Below are 24,629 nucleotides of genomic sequence, written 5' to 3' on the forward strand. Positions count from 1 at the left end.
GGTTTCTCAGGCCCAGCAGCCCGAGGAGCTCACAGTAAGATGCCAGGTGCCATAGACAGCCCTCCACTCTCAGACCCCTCCTGGGCCTCATCTCTGTCCCGTTAGTCACTGGTTGCCATGATGGAGGACTTAACCTCCTGGACAGAACATAAGGCACCTTAGCTATGGTATAAGACCCCACATTCCTTGACATCTCAAGGGTAGAGGAAGCCCCTTGAGCCTAACACCCTCTGGTCTCTATTGTTCCCCTGGGCCCAGGCACTACCAGGCAAGAGAGTCCTGTTGCTAGGGGCAGATACAAGCGGTGTAGCCTAGGATGGGCCTAGCCTAGGGCTGAGAATGCAGGGCTCCTAAACTCCCTGCACAGACAGTAAGTCTAAGGAGACTAAGGGCCCAGAACTATGTAGAAACAGGAGGGAAGCCTGCAGTAACCCGAGCAGCACTGGTTTTAAAAAGATGCTCTGGCCCATTTGAATCTGGTGTAAGGTGCAGAGGTGGGGCGGCTGGTTGGAGAGGTCACACAGCATGGCAGAGCAGGCCCCTTCATTCTTTGCACCCACAACACCATCCATAAAGGAATTACCTGCTGGGCTTTGGAGACAGGAGGGTGGCCCAAAGAGCCTGGCCGGCTGGGCCCTCGGCTTAGTACCGAACTAGATGAAGAGACCTCTGTCCAGAGAAGTCGAGTCACTGACCCAGTTGAATCTAGCTAATACCCGTGACCAAGGCCAGCATGAGAGGGTAGGGACAGGCCTGAGGCCACAACACACTGACTATCTTGGCCCTCCTTTGTCACACAGGTAAAGGCCTTGTCCTGCCCTCTGTACTGGGTATCACCTTTGGTGCCTTCCTGATTGGGGCCCTGCTCACAGCTGCACTCTGGTACATCTATTCTCACACACGTGAGTATCCCAAGCCTCCACCCCATTCCCACAGCAAGCGCTCAGGGCCCGTCCACACCACCCCGGGGCACACCCAGTGGAGCCTCTGAAGAAGCGGGGAGTCCTGGCTGGGGCCCTGACCTTCACCCACGCCCCTCAGGTGGCCCCAGCAAGCGGGAGCCCGTGGTGGCAGTGGCTGCCCCGGCCTCCTCTGAGAGCAGCAGTACCAACCACAGCATCGGGAGCACCCAGAGCACCCCCTGCTCCACCAGCAGCATGGCGTAGTGCCCAGCCTGGAGCCTCGGGGAGCCCCCCAGCCAGCCCTTGCCCTGCAGGAGAGACCGAGCAGCCACAAGCTGGAAACCACCGGCCATGAACTTGTCCCAGGAACCAAACACCTCCCCTGCACCTGTTCATTCCTCCCAGTGGAGACTTCAGATTGGAATACCTTGGGATCTCCTCACCCCACTTTACAGAACTGCCCAATCCAGGGGCTCTGGGATATGGCTGCCCGGGATTACAGAAAGACACGGCACTGCCGTGCACACCCATGCTGCTTAGAAGCCTAAGCCTCTGCCTTCAAGCTGGATCCTGTGCAGGGTGGGCAGGCAAGAACTCAGACATGCCCAGCCTAGCCCAGGGCGGCCTGCATCTGGCCCCAGAAGCCTCCTCACCTGGACTGGCACAACTTCGGTTGGGGAAACAGAAGCTGAGGGAGCTTAGATGGGGTGGGGGATCCAAGCCCCTCCCAGCCCACCCATTGGCCAGGCAGCAGGGGGGAGTGGCCAGGCGGCTGGTTGTGGGCCAAGTCCTGCATATTCACTAATAAATCAGACATGAAACCAGTGCCCCTCTGGGTTGTATGGGAGAAGAGGAAGATGGGCAATTATGTCACAGAACAAGGGTGCACACCCCTTTGGTCGGCATGGTAGCAGACAGCCAGAGCCCATGTGTGGAGGAAGTCAGTTCTCTCTGCTGCTTGCTCATTTGGTAGCCCAACCTTGGGTCAGAGGGGACAGAAACCAAACACTAAAAAGCCCTGTCTACAGTCTCTGGGACACAGCTACCCCTATAAAGTTCTGGGTTCTAATCCTGTACATGACTCTTGTGGGCAATGAGCCTGTGGACAGCTCCAAAGTCAGCCACCCTCCCTCATCTGTAAGATGGGCGTCCAACTTGAATGCATTGTCACCAAGGAGGCTTGCGATGCAGTGCCTTGGTGTGTGACACACAGTGTGCCAGTCTTTCATGACATGAGAGGACTAATCCTAGGCCATACTGTGTTAAACTCCAACCCCCAAATGTCTGATGAGGGAGCTAGGAGAATAGGAGTCAATCAAAAGTTTTGTCATTTATTTACAAAAAATAAAAAATAAAAGGGTTTAAAAGCTTCAATTAGTTCCAGCAACACAGTCCCCAAATGCCAGGCAAGGGCCCTCTCTTTTGCCAGAAAGCATTGGGAGGGAGGAGGAGGTCTCTGGTCTAACCTCAGGCAGGATCCAGGCTGCTCAGGCAGCTGCAACAGTAAGCTGGACCTGAGCCTGGAGGCAGCAGGGAGATGGGCCAGGCTGAAAGCCTGCTACGATGGTGGGGACTCTGGGAAGCACCCTGCTGTCTCTGCCAGAGGAAGGAGAGGCCGAGGTACAGAGAGCCTCTCCCATCCCTACACTCTACCAAGAGCCCAGGACCCTGGGCCAGTCCGAAAAAATCTGAGAGCAGAAATCACAAGGCACTGAGTATAAGAGTCTGTGGAAAGGCAGACCGATGTAGGATGGTCCTTGGCTACTGGGACATAGAGGGATCCAGCAGTTTCAGAACCCCGCCCACCAGGTGCAGGCTTCCTGTAACCAGTACATGGATGGCAGCAGCCTCACGGAGAATGCTGGCCCCGCTGTTGGCTGTGGGGTGGTTGAGAAGATTCCTTGGAAGGCTCTGGGGCTGAAAGATGGGATCCCGGCCTTGGCTGATCCACAGCAAGGCGTGGGAGATGCAGCTGAAAACGAGGGAGCTCGTCCTAGTAGGCTGAGGTGGGTGCGGGGCCAGCAGCAGGGAGCCTGGCCCAGCAGGGTCTGGGCCGCAGCTGCTCCAGAGGTTGGAGCTGGCCTGTTTCTCAGCCAGGCCGTTCCAATGCTGCTGGTGTTGGAGGCAGCGGAGCAGCACCTGGTCCAGAGTCACAGTGAAGTTCTGCTGGTCTGTGGGGTCCAGAACCAGGCATGTCAGTGGAGGGGGAAGGGAAAGGGAGCACGGTGAGCATCTGCTTAACCCTTACAAGCACAACTTCACCAGACTGCTGGCTGTCTGCACGATGGACTGTGACCAGTGCAACCTGCTCACTGTCATGGGAAGCACGCTCACCTTTACAAACTGTCCCCTGGGGTCCCTCACGTGTGGGCATGAGTGTTTCCCAGGAAGCCTGTTAAAGACACAGGTCCCAGATCTCCCCAGTTGGTCCAATGTGGAACCTGGAGGTCTATCTGCATGGTTCACACACACGCTTTTAAAATACAATGCATACAAAAAGCATTCTGGGAGTCAGTGAGATGGTTTAGTGTGAGGGGTGCTTGCCACCAAGCCTGGCAGCCTATATATAATCCCCATGGCCCACGACCCACATGGCGCCAGGAGAGAACTGACTCCCCCAGGTTGTCCTCTGGCCTTCACCCACGTGCCCCAACCCAAATTAATTAATGTAATAAAAAAACAGCTTTTAAGCCGGGCGTGGTGGCGCACGCCTTTAATCCCAGCACTCGGGAGGCTGAGGCAGGTGGATTTCTGAGTTCGAGGCCAGCCTGGTCTACAGAGTGAGCTCCAGGACAGCTAGAGCTATACAGAGAAACCCTGCCTTTCTCAAAAAACAAAAACAAAAACAAACAAACAAACAAACAAAAAACGTACTTCACACTGCAAGCTAGTTCTACACTCTTCCATAGGGACCCAGAGCTGAGTCTTCAGCAGGCAGTACCTGCCCATCTTCGTGCAGCGCACACTGGGGTTTTCTATTCTCTTCCAGTCAATAAATCTTAGTTGAGTCTCACTGAGCTGATTTCAGTAGGTGTCAGTGGGCTGTAACCTGCCCTTTAAAAAAATGCTATACCTGATAATTCTTTCACAGTGCTGTGACTACATGCCATAACTTTGAAAATGTACCAAAAGGTGTTTCTACAATAAAATCTACATACCCTGGGGCTGGTGACGTGACTGAGTTGTTAAACATCCCTTGCTGCTCTTGCAGAGAACCGGGGTTCAGCTCCTAGTACCCACATGGTGGCTCACCACCATCTTAACCCCACTTCCAGGGGATCTAATGACTTCTGGCCTCCACAAAGCTGGGCACTCAGACACACACAAACAATAAAAATAAATCTTAAAAACCAAAAGCCGCTGTCTCCTAGCATGCTTTGGAAGTCCCTGTTCCTCACTGAGCAGTCTGCCATGGGTGCCTGGCATTAGCCATACCATCTGCCCCCTCTCACCTGCATTTCCTATGGATGAAACCTCTGTCACGTTGGGGCAGAAGACAGCGTAGTCAAACTGGCAGGGCTGGGAGACCAAGGGGAGACGTTATTAGTATCAGTCTTCTGAAAGATGTCCCTCACCCCCACTTGACTTCCAAATACTCCCCAGGCCACACCTCTGGAGACAACCGCCCCTGCACTGGGATGTGTAGTAACGAGCCACAGCCCTCCACAGCTGCCCCATCTGCCTCAGTGCACTGCCTGCTGTACAGGAAGCTCGTGCATACATGTACTGTTCTGAGTGCAGAGTCAGGTGGTACCTACTTAGGGCAGCCGAGCTGAGGAGCAGGCCCCAAACCCAGGCTGGAGTAGTCTCTGGATATGAACCACTCCAGCCTCCTGTCCTGAAGTGGGAAGTGATTCGAGGAGCCACTCTGGCCCTGGCAGCCTAGCACTGACGCAGCCCCGCAAGCAAAGCATGACAGGGATTGGCTCCATTTACAGGTGAGGACGTCCAGGCCTCGGCGCCCACCAGAGCCAGGGCCACCTGCCGCCTGCCCACCCTCCAGGTGGGTCCTTTACCTGCAGCAGCTTCAGCAGGGCAGCAGAGTCCCTGTCACCAGTAGAGTTGAAGAGCAAGATGTGTACTTCGGACCCTCTGCATCAGGAAGAAATGGGTGGGATATGCCTTCTGCCCTTCCTCCTACACCATTCCAGCCATTTCCCCAGAATCTAACCCATGTGGGTTCTCTGTAAGAGCAGCGATGTAACAGCCATCTCTCCAGCGCCAGGGTATAGACTTTATCGTAGAAACACCATTTAGGACATTTTCAAATCTGTACCATGTAGCGGCATCACTGCTAAAGAATTATCAGTAGAGCATTTTTTTCTAAGAGCAGGTTATAGCCCACTGATAGCTACTGAAATCAGCCCTAAGGGGGTTATTACCCACCCTGCATGCTCAGACAGACTTGCAAGAGAGCTCACCCATCGGTGCGTTTGCTGCGCTCCAATGACTGGCGGTACCAGTGCACACAGGCCTGCACACTGCTGGTGGTATGGGCGCCATCCAGGTACCAGGTAAGGGGTCCCCGCTGGAGTATCTGTGTCCGGCCAGGCCACACTGTGTCCCGAAGCCCTGGCAAAGGCAGATGAGACAGTGCTCTGGGATCCACAACAAGGCCTGTGATCTCCTGGCCCTACAGGCAGATCCACTTACTAATGGCTGTCTCTGGGTTCCTGGAATGAGCTGTCCTGCTGTGAAATCTTCCAGACAGCCCTGAGATGGGGCTGCTATTACACAATCATACATTCCCCAAGTGACAGTCAGTGTTGTGCTCACACAGCAAGTGAGGGCTAGGGCTGGAGTTTGACCCAAGATCTGCTCCAGGGCTGTCCCTGACAGCAACCCTGGCACACTGAAGCTGTTCTACAGGGGTCTAACAGTTTGAGCCTTACTCTGGGATGAAAGCAGTTTAGAGGACTGAAGCAGGGGCACCCTCCCTCAATCTGACTGGCACTCTGCTCCAGGCTTCCCGGCTCTGGGCTCACACCTGAATGATGTCACACCAGGAACCATCCAAACAGCCCCTGGCAGTGGGTGTTATCAGCATCTCATTTGGCAGGTAGGAAAACTGAGCTGTGAACTCTAGGCCAGAGAGGAATGCTCACCCCGAGGCACTACCTACAACTGCCCCAACCCCCAAACAGGAAACCAAAAGAGACATCTGAAAGGGCACACAGATACAATAGGAACTCAACATACACCTCAGGGGGAACGGAGGTGTGCAGACTCCGGATTGGGGAGGAAATTCCAACTTACCACGCCTCATGTGAGGGGTAGGGCGGAACACAGGTGCCAGGGGCAGCTGCCACCGTATGCTTGGCCTGGATACCTTCAGCTCCTGGATGTCTGTAGGGTGTGAGTCTGGATTCAGACCCCTCCAAGGCAGGCTCCACTCATGCCTTGGAGCTGCCCACCTGCACGCCCACACTGGCCCACCTACCTTGGTGGTCCTGCCGCTCCAGCCAACAGTGGGCCAGCTGCAAGGCCAAGGCAGCATTAGACCGCTGGTGTGCTCCCTCCAGACCCAGGCTCAATGGCAGTCCAACCTCCTCCAGGGCTTCCAATGGCGGACACAGGTACAACGGGCACTGTGGGGGGAGGGGGAGAGCTGGTCAGCTGACCTGCCACCACCACTATGTTAGAAAGCCTCTGACCACCAGGGCCCATCACCAACCACCAAAACCACCAGGGCCTACCAAGACCTGCTTCCAGAACCAGATGCGTCCTGGAGCCACAACAGCTACCCCCGCTATCCCCTTTGCACATGAGGAACCCAAAGCCCAACAGGAGACTGTGTTCTTCTAGTCAGCACACCCCTCCACCCCACCAAGCCAGCCAGTCACTCACTCCAATCTGCTGGGCTCGATCCCTCAGCACAGCCAGGGGACCTTCTGGCTGCACCACAGTGAAGGCAGGGACACCAGGCTGCAGGCACACCAGAAAAAAGGGACAGGGGCTGATTTCAACTGAGGCCACAGAGGGAGAAGGAGGAGAAGCCAGGCTGTGCAGCTGGCTAGGACCTGGTAATGACTTGCCACAGTCATTCTTCAGTAAGCGGTAAAAGGACAGACCCTGGGCTCCCATGAACCTCTCCTGCCTTGGCCCGCTATGTTACCTTAAAGATGCCCCCTTTCTGCCATGCTATTTTCTCCACTGTATCTCCTAGTAGACTGGTGTGGTCAATGCCAAGAGAGGAGACTCCACACACCACTGGCTTTCTGAAAAAGACAAGAAAGTCCTGCTCCCCAGTGCCGAGCCGTTGCGCAGGCTCCGGGTGACTCCACAGCCACGGCGGCTACCTTACCTGATGATGTTGGTGCAGTCAAAAGCCCCGCCAATGCCCACCTCCACCACTGCCAGGTCCACCTGTAGGAGAGCAGAAAGCACACAGGGAGCAGGGAACCCCTCCACTCATGCTCTGCTCCCCAAGGACTCAGACACAGGGCTAGGAAAGACACTCACCTTCTCTTGGAGGAAGACATGGAAGGCCATGAGTGTGAGGAAGCGGAAGTAAGAGGGCATGGAGACATGGCTGTCGTCCTGCACACAGAAGGAGCCAGTCAGGGCCAGAGCCCCGTACCCCACACGGGGATGGGCCCTCCCCAGTCCCCAGCCACAGTACCTTGAACTCCTCCAGCTGGTTATAGAGGCACCAGAAGTGCTTGGTGAAGAGCTCGGGGCTGATTGGTTTCCCGTTGATTCGAATCCGCTCCCGCACCTGCACCATGTGAGGAGAGCTGTGGAGAGACCTGGGGTCATCGGGACTCCCCACTTCCCAGGCCTTCCTTGCCCTAATCAGACTGTGTCTGCCCTGTTCCCGAGGCTCCATGACGTACGTCCTCAAGACTCTTGAGCTCCTGCCTAGGGCCTCCAGAGCCTGTGGAGGCTGAGCCCTGCCCCAGCAGCTTGGCGGCCCCTCCAGTCCCTAGCCAGGCCTACCGTCTGTCTGTCGGTGGGTTCATCCTACGATACCACTCTCAACTAAGACCCCCACCTCAGAAAGGAGGGAGATAGCCCTGTCCCCACGATGATCTAACAGAGTCTCTGGGCCCCAAAGGATTAGTAACTCTGCTAACACATGCCTATTAACAGCCGTCCGCCTTTCAGTCTCAAAGCAATAAATCCAGAGGAAGGAACTGTCTGGAGTCATTCCCCTGCCGCATCCACATCTGTAGGCTGGCTGGCTGGCCGCGTAGGCCAAGGTCAGTGGTTAGAGCTTTATTATCAGGGACCAGCGACATGGCACATGCTGCCAACGTTGATGATCTACGGTCATCCTAAGAACTCACGGGAGAAACTTCTCCTAAAGGTTGTCTCCTGACCTCTCACGTGGGCTACAGCAATGCACACGGGCAAACACACACGCACTAAAGCTTGTCTCCTGACCTCTCACGTGGGCTACAGCAATGCACACGGGCAAACACACACGCACTAAAGCTTGTCTCCTGACCTCTCTCGTGGGCTACAGCAATGCACACGCACTAAGACACCCAAGGTAATGAAAAAGTCATTACATGTTTTCAAGCTTCAAAAGTATTATTCTTTGGTCAATGACACATATACTGTGTCCTATCGATGCGGTGGCCACAATCACACAAGCCTCCTAAGACATGTCTGCATTTTAAGTCCTCAAAGACCCTCTCACACCAAGTCATCTCCCTTTCTTTTCTTTTGTTTTTTTTTTTTTAGATTTATTTATTTATTATATGTAAGTACACTGTAGCTGTCTTCAGACACTCCAGAGGAGGGCATCAGATCTCATTACGGATGGTTGTGAGCCACCATGTGGTTGCTAAGATTTGAACTCTGGACCTTTGGAAGAGCAGTTGGCACTCTTAACCACTGAGCCATCTCGGCAGCCCTTGTTTCATTTTTTAAGGTTTCTCTGTGTAGCCCTGGCTGTCCTGAAACTCGCTCTGTAGACCAGGCTTGAACTCACAGCCTGTCTCACCTACTGAGTGGTGGGATGAAAGGTGTACGCCACCACCGCCCTGCCCAGCTTCCATGTCTTTATTTTGAACAATCACCAGTTCCAGGAAACTGACATGTCAGTTGATCTGAATTGGCCCCAGCCAACTGGCTTCAGGTGCTTATGGAGGTGGCCTGACAGAACTGACAAAGCTAATGTCGGATACGCTTCTCCCTCAAGGGACAAATCCCCAGGAGTATACTCATATGCACTCCTCTGAAACGTCCTCTGTTTAAGGTGACAGGGGAGGAGAGGCTCGCATCAGTAAGCCAGCTCCACATCTTGTGGGCTTCTGATGTCTGTGAGTCACCACAAGGGGGCGCTGCTCCAGAAGAAACCACAGCTATCCCTGGCAGAGCTCTACTGCCTCCCTGTGGAGACTCTGACATGGGGGCCATAGCCAAACTGGCTCTGCACCTTTATGAGTCAGGTTTGTGTTCCTTACTGCAGAGACATCTTAGCCAACAAATATCTCTATGCTTAAAAACTGGATCTGGAGAGCCTGGGAGATGGTTTAGTCAGTAAAGTGCTTGCCACACAAATATGAGGGCCTGCGTTCAGATCCCCAGTATTCTCACACTCCATCCTCACCCACCCCAACCGCTGCAAAAAGAAACCAGCCAGCGGCTGTGAATTGATTACCCCACTTCTGGGGAGCAGACACAGGAGCATCCCTGGGGTTGCTAATGCATAGTTATCCAGCTGAATCTAGGAACTCCAGGTTCAGTGAGAGACCCAATCTCGGAAGAAGACAGAGAGGAGAGGGGGAGGGGAAGGGGGGAGGGAGAAGGAGGGGAAGGGGATAGGAGGAGGAGGAGGGGAGGGGGATAGGAGGAGGAAGAGAGGAGGGAGAGGGGATGGGGATAGGAGGAGGAAGAGGGGAGGGAGAGGGGAGGCAGAGAGGAGGAGAGGGAGGGGAGGGGAAGGAGAAGGGGGAGAGGGCGGGGGGAGAGGGCGAGGGGAGAGGGGGAGGGGAGAAGGAGAGGAGGAGGGGGAGAGGAAGAGGGGGAAAGGGGGAGGGGAGGGAAGGGAGAGTGGGAGAGAGGGAGGGTAGAGGGTAAGGGAGAGGGGGAAAGGAAGAAGGAAGGAAGGAAAGACAGAAAAACACACACTGAGATAAACATATGCTTGTGTGCCCATGCACACATAAATCATACTCAAAGGTGGGTAAAGTGGTGCACAACTTTAATCTCAGCAATCAAGAAGCAGAGACAGGTTAGACTGTGAATTCTTCGCCAGACTAATCTATAGAATCCCAGGCCAGTCAGAGCTTCATAGAGAGACACCCCACCCCCCAAACAAAACAAACATTAAAAAAGCAGACAAAACCAAGTTGTGCAGTGCGGTGGCTCACACCCGCAACTCCAGCAGGAGACTGAGGTAGGAAGAGCCCAGGTTGTAGGCCTGCCTGAGGGACAAAGTGAGTTCCAGGTCAGCCTGGGCTAGAGTGACACCTGCCTCAAACAGGGACTGGATCGATGGCTCAGCAATGAAGAGCACTGAATGCTCTTGCAGAAGACCTGGGTTTCATTCCTAACACACACGTGGCTCAGAACCCTGTGTAATTCCAATACTAGCACATACATGCAGCAAAATACACACACACATAAAGCAAGAAGAATAATTTAAAAATTTAACGGGCAAAAATTACATTTGGAACTTAAATTAATAAAAGGTCACCTGGTTCTTCCAGCCAGGTACTTAGGCCACACCTTGAGACACAGGTCGCCTCTCTCCCTCCAATTTATTCCTTATGGAAACTGATGGCTGCTATTAGTGGGCTAACACTGGCACTGTGGATTTAATGTTTGCTGAATCAACAAATACCGGGGGAGAGGCAGAGAGGCTGACCTTGGCTCTAGCACCATAGCCTTCTAGAGCTGAGACACAGACACCCACACCCACTCACACAGAGCCCAGTACCTAAAGAAGCCGGTCTTCAGGCCGTAATTCCGCAGGATCCGTTCGGTGAAGGCACAGGTGGAGCCCTGGAAAGCATTGGGTAGGATGAAATGATGGGTACTGCTGGTTGTCGCCCAGAATCACCAGGGAGACGTGCCGGGCAGGCCTGGGGAGGAGTTTCTCGACAGGGTTGACCGAGGCACACAAGCACACATCAATCCCTTCCTGACTGAGGATGCAATGTGATCATGTGATCACCTGCCATGGGGGACCACATCTCCCAGAACTCACAGCCAAGTAAACTCTCTTTCCTACATGCCCGACATGACAGTCTGATGTCAGCTTGGCAAAAGCTGGCCATCCGAGAGGGGGAAACCTCAGCGATCCAGCTTATGGGAGCCTCCATAAGCTCCAGCATGAGGTGCCGGGCGTGGTGGTGGCGGCGCACGCCTTTAATCCCACTACTGGGGAGGCAGAGGCAGGCGGATTTCTGAGTTCGAGGCCAGCCTGGTCTACAGAGTGAGTTCCAGGACAACAAGGACTATACAGAGAAAAACCTGTCTCAAACCCCCCCCCCTCAAAAAAAAAAAAAAGCAGGCTGAGAAAGCCCTGATGACTAAGCCAATATGCGGCATCCCTCCTGGCCTCTGTATCAGCTCCTGCCTCCAGGTTCCCACCCTGTTTGAGTTCTTGTCCTGACTTCTTTGGGTGAGAAACTGTTCTATGGAATGCAAGTGAAGTTAACCCTTCCCTCCCCAGGTTGCTTTTGGTCATGGTGTTTCAGCACAGCAATCGGGACCCTAACAGGACACCCTAAGGTGCTCTTTGGTAGCAGCATGTAGAGAATCAATTAATAAAGTTGGACAGGCAGGGGCTGGAGAGATGGCTCAGCAGTTAAGAGCACTGACTGCTCTCCCGGAGGTCCTGAGTTCAATTCCCAGCAACCACGTGGTGGCTCATAGTCATCTATAATGGGATCTGATGCCCTCTTATGGTGTGTGTGAGGACAGCGACAGTGCACTCCTACACATACAATAAATAAATACATCTTTAAAAAAATAAGGTGAACCGAGCAGTGGCGGCACATGCCTTTAATCCCAGCACTTGGGAGGCAGAGGCAGGCATATTTCTGAGTTCGAGGCCAGCCTGGTCTACAGAGTGAGTTCCAGGACAGCCAGGGCTACACAGAGAAACCCTGTCTCGAAAAACCAAAACCAAAAAAACAAACAAAAAAAGGTGGATGGGCACCAGTCCACCACATGGACTCCTGGATTGCTCTTACCTTCCCTTTGGTCCCAGTGACATGAATAATGTTTAGCCGGTTCAAGTCCTCCACCTACAACAGACAGAAAGGTCCTCGCCTCAGCCACTGGGCTCGCACGCGCAGATAGGGTCGAGATGTCTTGCAGGATGTACAACCTTACCTGCAGTCCACTCCGTGCCAGGTACATCTCCATAGCCTCCAGCTGCGCCTGGGGGTCACTCCGTTGGCGCTTTACCTGCTCCAGGTAGCTGGCATTGGTTTGCAGGGTGTTGAGCGTGCGCACAGCATCCTAGCAACCATAGTCCCAGTTCAGTGAGGGTCCTTAAGGACAGAGAGACCCAGCCCACCAGTGGCAAAACCAGGGCAACAGGCCCGTTATACCAGCCACGCTGCCTTTGCCGACAGCTATTTGGTGGGACAGCCCTGGCATATCTCCAGTTCTAGCAAAGATGGGAGCCATGGGCAAGCTAGCCCCACCCAGGGAGTGCCAGGTAAAGCTGGCAAGATTAACGGACCTTCATTTCCTGGGCTGCCTTCCCCAAGCTTCTATGCCCTCAGCCTTCACACACAAGACCAACCCTGGAAGGAAGGTTTTTTCCTTAATCTCTCTACCACTATACTGGACACCCACTGAGTGGGGGCCAGGACGTTAGAAATCTAGGAACTTTGAATTTTGGAATATTTGAGAGTTCCACCTTCTAACCCTAAGACAAGACAATGTAAGTAAGCAATTAGATCTGGAAGAGGAGGTACAGAGGGAGGGAAAGTACACTCAAGAGTTGTCGGGCCAGAATCCACAGGTGGGTACAGACAGCCTCAGGAGACGGCTTTGGGGGATGGGAGTGGAAACAGAAAATAAACAGAGAGGCCTAAATGAGAGGCATTTGAGGATATAAATCCAGTCGTGTGTTTCAATTACCCTACATTCTGAGAAACCTGTGCTTAGGCAGTTCCTTTCGGGCACCAGCTGGGTCGCCTGCCCTCTTATCCTCAAGGCTTGGCTGGAAGCCTCACAGCCCTAAACCGGTGCCACCTGCCTGGCCAGCATTAAGTTCTGGTCATTGACAACTGACCCTGGCACAGTTTGTAATCTACAGTTTGTTCTAGATTCTTGGTCTCTTTATTGCCTCTTTTTCTGCCTGCCCGCCGGTCAATTCTGAATACTTAGATTCCAGTCTTCGAGTCTTGGAGACCCCAATCCCAGATCCTCCTGGGTACTTCCACTCTGTACTCCAGAACTCCTCCCTTCCCTTCATCCTGCATTGCCCTGCATTGGAACTTCTAAAACTCAATTCAGATTCTGGACGTTCTGGTGTGTCACCTGCGCCCATTCCCTCTGCAACACCGGACACGCGCTCTCAGAATTCCCACATCGGGCCACCTGAGCTCAACTTTCCGGTCTCTGTCACCTCCCCTGGGCTCTGGGATGTCCCCGCCTCTCGAGCCCCGCAACTTCATGCTCCGGTGCCCCCAGCAGCTGGCGGAGAGCGGAGCAAGGCTCCGGTGCTGCCCACGTGTCAGTACGGGACCGTTTGCCCGCGGGAACGGTCAGAAACCTGATACTCCATGCCCGGCTCCTGTGGCGCTGGCCACGCGCTCATCCCCCGCCGCGCCGCGCCCTCCGTCGTTGCACCACGCGCAGAAACAGCTGCCAGGGACAGAGTCGAGCACAGTCGGCTCCGCGCCCACGACATAGTCTTAATGCCACCGCAAGCTAGGCCTGGGCCGGAGCCGCCCCGCTTCGCCCCGCCCCGCCCTGACGCCATCCTAAGACCCACCAATCCGAGTCTCTAGATTTTCCCGGACCAATGAGAAGCAGCGCCTTATCACGGCCATCTTTGTGAGGGGCAGATGGTCCGGAGGTGCGCTGCTCTCGCCATGCTTCTAGGGGGCGCTCTGCCGGGGAGGGTGGAGGGAAGAGGGTGTTCCTGGGAGGGGGTCCTCCATCTTAAAGGAACTCTGTACTCTTTTCGTCGCTATCCTCCACAGGTCTGTGCCAGGTCTTAAGGACTTCGCTGTACATCCAAAAATAGCCAATCCGAGCCAGCAGTTCTCAGTCCCGACTCCTTGGCAGAGAAGCTCTGAGCTGGAATAGAATTACAGGGCTGGCAGATGCCTGTGTCATCAATTCCCAGCACCGAAATGTCCTGGCTCACGCAGACAGTGGGGATGCAGCCTTTTCGGTCAAGAATATGACCCCGTCTCTCCAGGCTTTTTTTTTTTTTCCCCTTCGGTTTTTCGAGACAGGGTTTCTCTGTACAGCCCTGGCTGAACTGCAGCTCACTCTGTAGACCAGGCTGGCCTCGAACTCAGAAATCCGCCTGCCTCTGCCTCCCAAGTGCTGGGATTAAAGGCGTGTGCCACCACGCCCGGCCTCTCCAGACTCTTAACTCACTCTAGAAGCCTAGGAAGACTTCCCGGAAGAATGACACCCCTATCGAGGCCTGTGGGGTTCGGGGGGGGGATTTCCAGGCTAAGAAGGAGACAGTGGGAAAGACTTCCATTTGGTTGGACCGGGTTGCTCCCGGGATGCTTCATCAGCAGGGACCTGGAGCCCCGTATGAAATTAGGTTTGGAGAAATGGCTCAGTGGTTAAGTCTCAAGGTTCAAGTCTTAGGACCCACACTGCGGCTCACAATTGTAGACTCCAAACTGGGGATCTGACCCGACTCTGGCCTCCAAAAGCACAATGCAAACAGGCAAAAATATTAAGTAAAGATAAAAAAATTTTGGCTGGGCAGTGGTGGCGCACGCCTTTAATCCCAGCACTCGGGAGGCAGAGGCAGGCAGATTTCTGAGTTTGAGGCCAGCCTGGTCTACCGAGTGAGTTCCAGGACAGCCAGGGCTGTACAGAGAAACCCTGTCTCGAAAACAAACAAACAAACAAACAAACAAATAAATAAATAAATTGGAGTAAATTTGCTGGCTTTAGGGGAAGGTGTGTAATCTTATTGGGGCGTTGGAAACTCCCCCGTGGTAGAAAGTGGATTTGAGGGCCCTCTGGGGGAGGGAACAGTAGTCTCACCTTATTGTAGGTGAGGTACTTCCATTTGTGGAAGGCACTGGACAACAGCAATGGGTTTTCAATCTCTCCTGCTTTTCTACATTGGGCTTAAATATTTAGCAGAGATTTCTATTTTAAATAAGCAAGGACTGTTCGGGGAGAAATCTAGACATTTGCTCTCTGAAAGTACTCCTGGCCTCAAACTCACAGACATCTCCTTGCTCTGGCCTCCTGAGTGCTGGAATCAAAGTGTCCAAGCATATATTTCAGTGAACAGCCTCACTCATTCTTGGCCCACTCCCCCCACACCGCCCCCATGGAGTTTCATCTGTAACCCAGGTGGACCTGAGACACCATAGCTGCACCTAGCCAGTCTCAGAGTCTTTATGTGGCAAAAGATCACTTTAAACTCCTGGTCCTGCTTTCACTTCCACAGCTCAGTGCTCAGAGGATCCCGTCTACACCAGCAGGGCTGGTTTCATACCCTACTGGGATCTCATCCAGAGCCTCACGCATCTGCCACTAAGCTATAGTCCTCTGTTTTGAGACAAGATCTCATGCAACCCAGGTCTACCTCTAATTCACTATGTAGCCCAGGACAATTTAAAACTTTAATTCTCTGCCTCCACCACCCGGGTGCTGGGATTACAGGCATTTGCCATTTTGCTTGTTCCCCAAGTGTGGATTTCAGCGAACAGCTTCACTCATTCTTGGCCCACTTTCCTCTCAGTCTTTCTAGTTTTTCCCCCCTCTATGGGCTTTCAGAACCTTCCTCTACCCACTGACTGGAATTATAACCCTTGTGCCCCCCCCCCTTTTCTTCTCTCTGACAATCACAAAATCAGTTTGTGCCTCTAGGAGAACCTCTATCCCAGAAGCAAAGGCAGGTGGGTCTCTGTGGGTTCGAGACCATTCTGGTCTACAGAGTGAGTTCTAGGACAGCAAAGACTACACAGAGAAGCTCTGCCTCAAAAAGTGGGGGGGTCCTGCCTAGCATATGCAAAGGCACCGGGATTGGTCCCTTAGTGCTACTAACAATAATATTAAAATAAAAGCATCTTGTACCTGGTTCTGTCCTCCAAAGGGTCAGACCTGTAAGAAGTGCCACTGGAGGTATACAGCATCCCAAGGGAGAACTTATTTCTGTGTATTCGGTGGAGTGAGGCAGAACGCGACTTAGCTCTCTTCCTCCCTCTTTCCTGTCTCCTTCTTTGCTCTTTTTGTTGTTTGTTTGTTTATGACTGGATCTCACTAAACAGCCAGAACTCCCTGTATGGCCTGGAACTCCCTGTATGGCCAAGGCTTGCCTCTAACTCTCAGCAATTCTCCTGCCTCAGCTCCCCAAGTGCTAGAAATATATCTAAGGCTCAAGGAATACAGTTGTAAGCCAGGTTACTCAACTTAGTTTCTTTTCCCTTTTAATTTATCCCCTCTCTTATGCGGGTGTTTTGTCTGTATTTAGGTCTGTACAGCACCTCTGTACAATTTCAGTAGAGGGCAGAAAGGAGGACAGGGCTCAGACCCCCTGAAACTAGAATTACAGGCAGCTGTGAGCCATGCTGGGGGCCCTGGAACCTGAACCTATCCTCTGGAAGAGTTAAGTGCTCTTAGCTGCTGAGCCTTCTCTGCAGCCCTGATTCCTTTTGTCTTTGGCTAAGCAGCAGAATCCTTGCCTGGCAGACAGGAGCTTCAGTACCTGCCACAGGCTTTCTCTAGAGCCAGGGCTGAGGCCCTGAGTCCTTGGACGGTAGACATCAGCTCTGACTGGAAACAAATGCAGACACAGAGCAGAATGGAGCACTGGAAATTCTGCCAATCTAAACTGGTTTTATTCCAGTTGTAACAGGAAATTATAAGTGGTGCCTTGGTTCTGGGCATGTCACCTGTGCCTTGGACCTGTGTGTCCTTTGTTGTCTAAGGACACTTTTCATGATTTTCTACTTATTAATTTTATTATTTTGAGGTAGGGTCTCATACATATATAGGTGACTCTATACCATACTGTTTCTGTATTCTCTTTCCTCCCTGGTGCTAGGGTTGCACACATGCACATGCACACACATGCACTCGAGCACACACACATACATGCCATTGCATATCTGTGGAGGTCAGGGGACAACTCTTCAGGAGCTGGTCCTTTCCCTCCACTATGTGGGCCCTGAGGATCAAATTTGGCAGCAAGTGCCTCTCAGCCACGGAGCCATCCTGCTAACCCATCCACAAGGCTTTGTATCTAGTTCTTACTCTGGACTGTGTTGATATGTAGATGTATGTCCCTGAGGCTGACTGGCTTTTCTGAGCCTTGTTGTGCTCCATGTGGTGGAAGGCTGTTGAAGACTGGTTCCTGTTGGCTGTTCCCGGCTTTTTGCTGTCACGTGCGATGATGTAACGGTATCATTTACATTGTTTATTTCTTCTACACATGAGAGAAACTCCAGACTAAGAAGTGCAGTGACTAACTCAATGCAGTCGGCAGCACACATGCTCATACACATTGCCTTATACCCAGCAGGGGAGATGGAACTAGTTTCCTAATTTCCAGGGCATCCTTAGAGCTTCCCAGGGCAGTGCTAACACTACCCTGGGCATCAGAAGTCTCATAACCCTTCGGGGAATTAGAGATTGTCCTTATTTTATAGGAGGAGAAATTGAAGCTCAGGGAGATTAATGCACACACCCAGCAAACCCAAACTTGCCGATTAACATCTACTCTTGTTCAACAATCCCCCCACCCCACACACACACCCCAGTCTGTCAGCTCCACGATGCTCTCTGCAGCCCCTGGATTTGCTGTGTGATGCTAAGAAAAGCGTCCCCTGTCTCTGATTGGTCTCCTCTATAGCACACTGAGATCTGAATGAAGAAGTCTAGCTGTCCCTTCCTCACCTGGGTCTCTATACCTGGACTGCTATAAAGAACAAGGAGAGGGCTGGAGAGATGGCTCAGTGGTTAAGAGCACTGACTGCTCTTCCAGAGGTCCTGAGTTCAATTCCCAGCAACCACGTGGTGGCTCACAACTGTCTGTAATGGGACCTGATGCCCTCTTCTGGTGTGCCTGAAGACAGCGACAATGTATTCATGTCAATGAAATAAAAATCTTAAAAAAAAAAAAAAAAAAGAATAAGGAGAGGCAAACACATCAGGAGGTTTTTGAAGAAGAGTAGTATTCAGAAGTGGGATGCAAGCTGGGCAGTGGTAGCACAGGCCTTTAATCCAAGCACTCGGGAAGCAGAGATAGACGAAGCTCTATGTATCTTGGGCCAGCCTGGTTTCCTGAGTGAGTTTCAGAACAGTTGAGGCTACACAGAGAAACCCTGCCTTGAACAAAATGAAAAGTGGGGCTGGAGAGATGGCTCTGCTCTTCCAGAGGTCCTGAGTTCAATTCCCAGCAACCACATGGTAGCTCACAACCATCTGTAATGGGATCTTATGCCCTCTTCTGGTGTGTCTGAAAACAGCTACTGTCTGTCTATCTATCTATCTATCTATCTACCTACCTACCTACCTATCTGATACATAAAATCTTTTTATAAAAAGAAAAGAAAAAACAAGCGAGTGCATCTGAACCCCTGGTACAGCAAGGATCCTCCATGTTCCAATGTCTATACTAATGGACTACAGAGACACCCCCCCTCAGCACCTCCCCTTTCTGATATTCAGACCTTCGCTTTGCCTGTGGCCACAAAGGAGTTAGGACACTTGCAAGCATGGATATAAGGTATTTGATCCCTACTATCCTCTCTCATCCTCCTCCAATCCCCCTCCTCCCTCCCTCTTCCCACCTAATCCACCCCCTTATACTCTCACGTCTTTACATTTTTGTTTGTTTGTTTTTTGTTTTTTCAAGACAGGGTTTCTCTGTGTAGCCCTGTCTGTCCTGGAACTCACTTTGTATACCAGGCTGGCCTTGAACTCAGAAATCCACCTGTCTCTGCCTCCCAAGTACTGGGATTAAAGGTGTGCACCACCACCACCCCCCCCCCCCGGCGCGTCTTTACTTTCTTAATTATTTCCTGTTGTGTGTATGGATGTTTTGCCTACATGCATGTCTATGAACTGTATGGGTGCCAATACCAGAGGAAGCTAAAAGGAAGCGCCAGTTTCCCTCAACTGCAGTCACAGATGACTGCAGCCTGCCATGTAGGGGCTGGGAATTGGACCCAGGTCCTCTGGAAGAGCAGCCAGTCTCTTAACCAGTGAGCCATCTCTCCAGCCCTCATGTCTTTTCATCCTTTTTTTTTTTTTTTTTTTTTTTTTTGGTGACCCATGCATGGGTTTAACTAGGGCTCCCACAGGAGCGTGAGTGACATGTTACAGTAGCACCAGCAGATTAGCAGTGTTTGCACCACTGAGGAGACTGTCTCCCCTCTTCCGAGGGCAATGATCCGCTAAAAAGTAGGTCCTGCATTCGTGCCTTCTAGAATGACTGGGGGCGGGGCATCTAGCCTGTGCCCAGAGCCATCCTGTCCTAAGGGTATATTTTGCTGGCCTTGCTCTCTCTGCTCTGTCATCTCAGGCCTCTCTGGCACACTGGTGTCCTAGGTCCTGTGATAACTTCACCGTGTCACAGGCAGGTCCATCCAGCAGCCTTCTGGTCTCTCACCCACAGTGTCCACAGTATCTTAGATTGGTATGCTCATGACAATGACATCTGCCTTCTGAAATTGTTGAAGCTTGCTCAAGCTGGCCCAGGCCAATCTAGCTGAGGAACACCCATCCATCTTAGAGCCACTCAGAGCTCACTCGGGATCCCTATTGTGGGGCAGTGGGCTGTGTACAGACAGCCAGGTCCACAGTCGAGCACAGGCCTGGAACCCAGGTGACCTTAAGGGACAGAAGGTGTTAGGCTATGCCCTCCGGGCCCCTGGCTCCAGCCTCGCACAACCCTCCACCCCCCATAGAGGTGTGTGGCCATAAGTCACGTAGGCAATGCCCCAAGCTCCTGGTATTGTCTGGACTCCACCCCCACAGTTACCTGGCAAAAGTCAGGATGGCCCAGCTCACAATAAAAGGAGCTGCTTGCCCCCTCCTCGCTCTCTTACCTCTTGATTCTTGCCCTCTTACTCCCCCTTTCTCCATCTTCCCTTTCCTCCTCTCTCCATGTGGCCATGGCCAGTCTCTACTTCCCTACTCTCTCCCTCTCTGCCTTTCTACAATAAATGTCTAAAAACCATCGACTGCCTCTTCTCTTTGGGATCCGCCATGCTGGAGCAATGGATTAAGTCTTTCCCCTAACTGGCAGCCCGTATAACACCCCGCCAGTAGGCCTCCTTGAGCTCCAGCCACGGCTGCCACTAACCCAAGACGCCCATCAAGCAAGCCACCTGAGCCAGCCAAGACCCTCCTCCCCACGGTAACCATGGAGCTCTCCCCCTGCCCTTTTAACTTTGGCCTCCAGGCCAGAGTTCTACCGTGGGCCCCCACCTATTCTCAGGTCTTCTGCGACATCCAGCTGCGTCTGCAGTGTCCAGGACTGAGAACATGACGTCCTTGGCCTCCTTGCGGCTTAGGGACCCCAGAACTGGGTCTTCGCGGTACCCAGCAGCTTCTGTGGTGCCCTAGAGTTGGAGCCCGACTCTGACAAGTATGTGGGGACCCCAAACTGCACCTTCCTCACCCCCGGAGCAGAGTCCTGGTAGTGCCATGGCATGTTCGCAGTCAAACTGCCCACATCCACCTTGTTCAGTAGCCTGAGCCCTGGGCCAGATCCCATTTTTTTGTCCCACACCCTATGCCAAGCCCCACCCACTCTAGGCTCTCCACTCCCCTACCGGTTTTCCCTCGTAGATCTATCCGACGGTCCTCTTGCTGCCTTTCCTGAGCCCTGAAAGTTCTCATTTTCAGTGCAGTTCAGTCCTTGTGGGTTCTACTGCCCGAGTGATAAACTCTTAACTCTGCATGTCCCCAACTTGGACCATCAGCCAGGCCCCTTTGGCTGATGCTCACACTTCATGATCACTTAGCACCAACAGTTTAATCCTGTTAGCAGCCTGGATAGCAGTAATACCACTCTCACTACACAGAGCAGCAAACTATGGTACACGAAGTTGCCCAACCAGCCTAGGGTCACACAGAAAATGAATGTCCCTCTGCCCTGGACCATTCAAACATTTGCACGACTGACCCCTGTTTCAGGGCATACCTGACGCAACCATTCCCTTTGCCTGTTAACCTTTTGTACTGTTGAGATTTTAAAGTACACGGTTGTGTTGCCATTTCAAAAGAAACATTTTTCTGGGCCAGGCAAGTGGGCAGATGTACCTGCAGTCATGACAGACCACATAATACTTGGGAGGTAGAGGCAGGTGGATCTCTCTAAGTTTAACGGCAGCTTGATCGACATGGTGAGTTCCAGGACAGCTAGGGCTACATCGAGAGACCCTGCCTCAATAATAGGTGTTACAGTCAGGGGTTTGGCACTTGAGAGGTGGAGGAAGGAGCTTCAGGAATCCAAGGTGGTTGTAGAAAGCAGATGCGGCTGGAAATAATACAAAGCAAAATAGGCTCCACCCACAAGGACTCACTGCATGCTCTGCTTTCCTTGTGGGATCCAGGCGAGTGATCACAAAGCTAGAAAGCAGATCATAAGAGAGAGCTTCAAGGAAGAGGGAAAGAGAGGAAAATGGAATACATATGATGAAAAAGCAGAAGGCAGGGACTGGGGAGATGATGCAGGTGTGTGTGGGGGTGATATGCTTGCTGCACAAGTGTAGGGAGCTGAGTTTGATCATGAAAAAAGCCAGCACCATGCTACACAGCATAAAACCCCTGGCTGTAAGCTCTATTGACTGCCAGCCTCTCAGAAAGGTGAGGTCCAGGTTCAACAAGAGATCGAGAGTCTTTGAGGGAAGAAGAGCGCTGGCCTCCTCCTGCTCTGCTTTCCTTGTGGGATCCAGGCGAGTGATATGCATATGCATATAAGATCACATACACATACCACACTCAGGTGCACATGTATGCACACACAGATACACATACACGTGTGCACATAGAAAGCAAAGGATGGTGCACATCTTTAATCCCAGCACTCAGGAGGCAGAGGCAGGCAGATTTCTGAGTTTGAGGCCAACCTGGTCTACAGAGTGAGTTCCAGGACAGCCAGGGCTACGCAGAGAAACCCTGGCCTAAAGAAAAAGAAGGCAGGGAGAAAGGAAAGAAGAGCAACACCCCTGAGTCCCAGGCCAGCACTTTAGTCTATATTGTTGTGTCTTGTCTTTTGCAATTGGGTCACCTTATGTAGCCCAGGTTGCGCCTCCCGACTACTGAGATCAAAGGCACGCACCGCCATGCTAGTTTGAGTTATTTACATTTGTGTGTGTCTGTGTGTGCAACATATGTTGTATGTGCAACAATCATGTTCAGGCATGTCACAGAGTCCAGGAGAGGGCATCACAAGCCCTTAGGAACATGAATGACAGGCTTTTGAGCTGCCTGATGTGGGTGCAGGAAAGCAAATCTTGTTCTGCAAGAGCAGTAGGCACATCCTCGAAGCCACTCTCCGGCCTCGAGTTTTCTTGTTCTTTGTTGAGACAGGGTTTCTCTGTGCAGCCCTGGCTGGCCTGGAACTCACTCTGTAGACCAGGCTGGCCTCGAACTCAGAGATCCGCCTGCCTCTGCCTTCTGAGTATTGAGATTGAAAGCGTGGGCCACCCCAACCTGGCTGTAGTTAATCATCTGTACGTTGAGTTTCCCTAAATAACAGCAAAGTGCTTTTGCTGTATTTGAGACAAGATCATGTAGATTGGATGGAGATGACCTTGAACTTCAGACATTCCCACCTCCATTTCCGGAGCATTTTGATTGCAGGTATGTGCCACACCTGGTTTTACAGTGCGTGGTAGACAAGCGATCACTTGAGCTACAGAAATCCTCCAGTCCCAGTAGCAAGTCCTTTCTAGACAATGCCCTGCTCTGGGAGTAGCACACATGTCCGGTCTCATTTAATCCTTATGGTTGCTTCGGAGAAAAGTTGTGTTTGGAACCCCATTTACTAAGGAAGACAACGGGGCCTACAGCAAACAGCGGTTTAGTGATTGACAGGGTGTTAACCCAGGCTCTGCCCCAGGCCCTACCTGACTCCTGCCCCACCTGCTCCAAGATGGCTGTCAGCAGGGATCTGGCCTTGAGCTGGTGTCTCACCTGCCTCCTGTGTAACACAGGAGACACTAGCCCGCTCTTGAGACTCCAGATCACCTAGTGATATAGCGGGCAGGGTTTCTGAGGAAGTCCCAATAGAGTAGGGTTCCTAACATCACCTGCTCAGGAGAGAGCTCCTGGTGACATGGCCTTTTTTTCTAGAGCCTGCAGTGTCTGCTATCCATGAGCCTGGAGGTCTATTTACCCACAAGAAAGCAAGAGGAGCCACCATGAGGTCCAAGGAGCTCCTACCTGAAAGGAGGCAGTCTTAGCTTCGTAAGCACTCCCTGATGGGTCCTTCCACTCCATGGCTGCTTCCCACCAGAACTTCTCAGCCACAGGCCAGGACATAGGCAGGCACCTGGTGCTTTTCATCATCACTTGGCTTCCTAATGGGTAGGGCACAAATGACTCCAAGTACAGGAGCTTCCGGCTGAGCCAGCTCTGCCCAGCTGGACTGGGACTGCAGGGGGCTCCCAGGGCCCTCTCACCCTCTACACCAGGAGTGTTTACCTGAGAGGTTCGCATTTCCATCCTGTGCACAGTCCAGTAACTTTCTGGTGTCCCCACTACAGGGCTAGCTAGCTGTACCCCCTTGTGAGTTAAATAACAACTGGATTGAGGGTAAAGGTCAGGAGTGGGGGTTGGGGGGTGGCAGGAGGCAGGGATATCTGGGAGATGTCCAAGTCCTGGGGTTGGCCTTGCTGCCCAGGTGAGACTGGCTCTCCCTGGCCTCTCCTAGCCCTCCAGGTCACAGCCCACCTCCTCTTACAGTTGGCCCCATCTGGCTGGCATCCTACCTGGCAGGACCAATAGAGCAAGACAAAGAAACACAGGGGCAGCACGGGAATGAGGCGACCTTGACCCAGTTCAAGTTTACTGGAGAAGAGGCCCTGTTTTACCAGATCAATTGGTTGGAAAAAAAAAAAAAAGTCAGGATGCATGACAAAGTCCTTGGACTGCAAATGACATCAAGAAAATGAGTCTAGGCCGGGCATGGTGGCGCATACCTTTAATCCCAGCGCTTGGGAGGCAGAGGCAGGCGGATTTCTGAGTTCGAGGCCAGCCTGGTCTACAGAGTGAGCTTCAGAGAAACCCTGTCTTGAAAAAAAAAAAGAGAGAAAAGAAAAAGAAAAAAAAAATGAGTCCAGGCCTTCTTCCCTAGTGTTTCTGACTCAGTCTAATGTGCATCAGACTGGCACACAGGGGTGACAGTGTCTAGGAGCTGGGAACAAGACCCACGTTACAGCTGGGCATCGGGTCTGGATACTGAAGCAAGCCCAGCTCCTTCCTAGAGGGAGGAGTGGGAGGCTTGGAGTCAGCTGCTTCAGGGATTTTTACAGAAACATTAATTTCACGTGTGCAGGTGTCATGTGTGTGTGTGTGTGTGTGTGTGTGTGTGTGTGTGTGTGTATGTGTGTGCTTGCGCATGCGCACCACAGAGCTCCTGTG

At 52.5% G+C, this 24,629-nt stretch overlaps 2 protein-coding genes and 1 non-coding gene across 13 annotated transcripts in view; 1 reads left to right on the forward strand and 2 right to left on the reverse strand.

Annotated features, from left to right (window-relative positions):
• Eng (endoglin) overlaps positions 1-2,274 on the forward strand; it is a 36,075-nt gene extending 33,801 nt beyond the window's left edge. For 2 of the 3 annotated variants that reach the window (NM_007932.2, NM_001146348.1), the window contains exons 14-15: positions 801-902; positions 1,042-2,274. In NM_007932.2, coding sequence (NP_031958.2) covers positions 801-902; positions 1,042-1,166 — 227 coding nt within the window. In that variant the 3' untranslated portion in view covers positions 1,167-2,274. Of the gene's footprint in view, positions 1-800 lie in introns of all 3 variants that reach the window. The other variant, NM_001146350.1, reaches the window with a different exon arrangement.
• Positions 2,214-23,801, reverse strand: Fpgs (folylpolyglutamyl synthetase). Of its 9 annotated transcripts, none has more exons than XM_030247502.1 (16): positions 23,691-23,801; positions 23,430-23,566; positions 12,198-12,326; positions 12,056-12,109; positions 10,795-10,859; positions 7,525-7,620; positions 7,365-7,442; positions 7,207-7,268; positions 7,018-7,120; positions 6,750-6,827; positions 6,343-6,490; positions 6,159-6,248; positions 5,324-5,474; positions 4,919-4,994; positions 4,355-4,421; positions 2,214-3,073 (listed from the first exon to the last, which is right to left on the reverse strand). In XM_030247502.1, exons 7-16 carry the CDS (start codon positions 7,422-7,424, stop codon positions 2,664-2,666), a joined length of 1,245 nt encoding a protein of 414 aa, XP_030103362.1. In that variant the 5' UTR covers positions 7,425-7,442; positions 7,525-7,620; positions 10,795-10,859; positions 12,056-12,109; positions 12,198-12,326; positions 23,430-23,566; positions 23,691-23,801; the 3' UTR covers positions 2,214-2,663. The 9 variants fall into 9 exon arrangements, 8 of the variants coding, with proteins under 8 accessions (XP_030103362.1, XP_030103361.1, XP_006497760.1 ...); XM_030247501.1 differs by having other exon boundaries at positions 7,525-7,639; XM_006497697.3 differs by having other exon boundaries at positions 6,159-6,263; positions 7,525-7,639.
• Mir8093 (microRNA 8093) lies at positions 7,235-7,371 on the reverse strand. Its single transcript, NR_106168.1, has one exon. It is a non-coding gene; the product is annotated as a microRNA 8093 (primary transcript).
• Positions 23,802-24,629: the final 828 nt, after the last annotated feature.

Source organism: Mus musculus, chromosome 2 (assembly GCF_000001635.26).
Source record: "Mus musculus strain C57BL/6J chromosome 2, GRCm38.p6 C57BL/6J".
Taxonomy (NCBI): domain Eukaryota; kingdom Metazoa; phylum Chordata; class Mammalia; order Rodentia; family Muridae; genus Mus; species Mus musculus.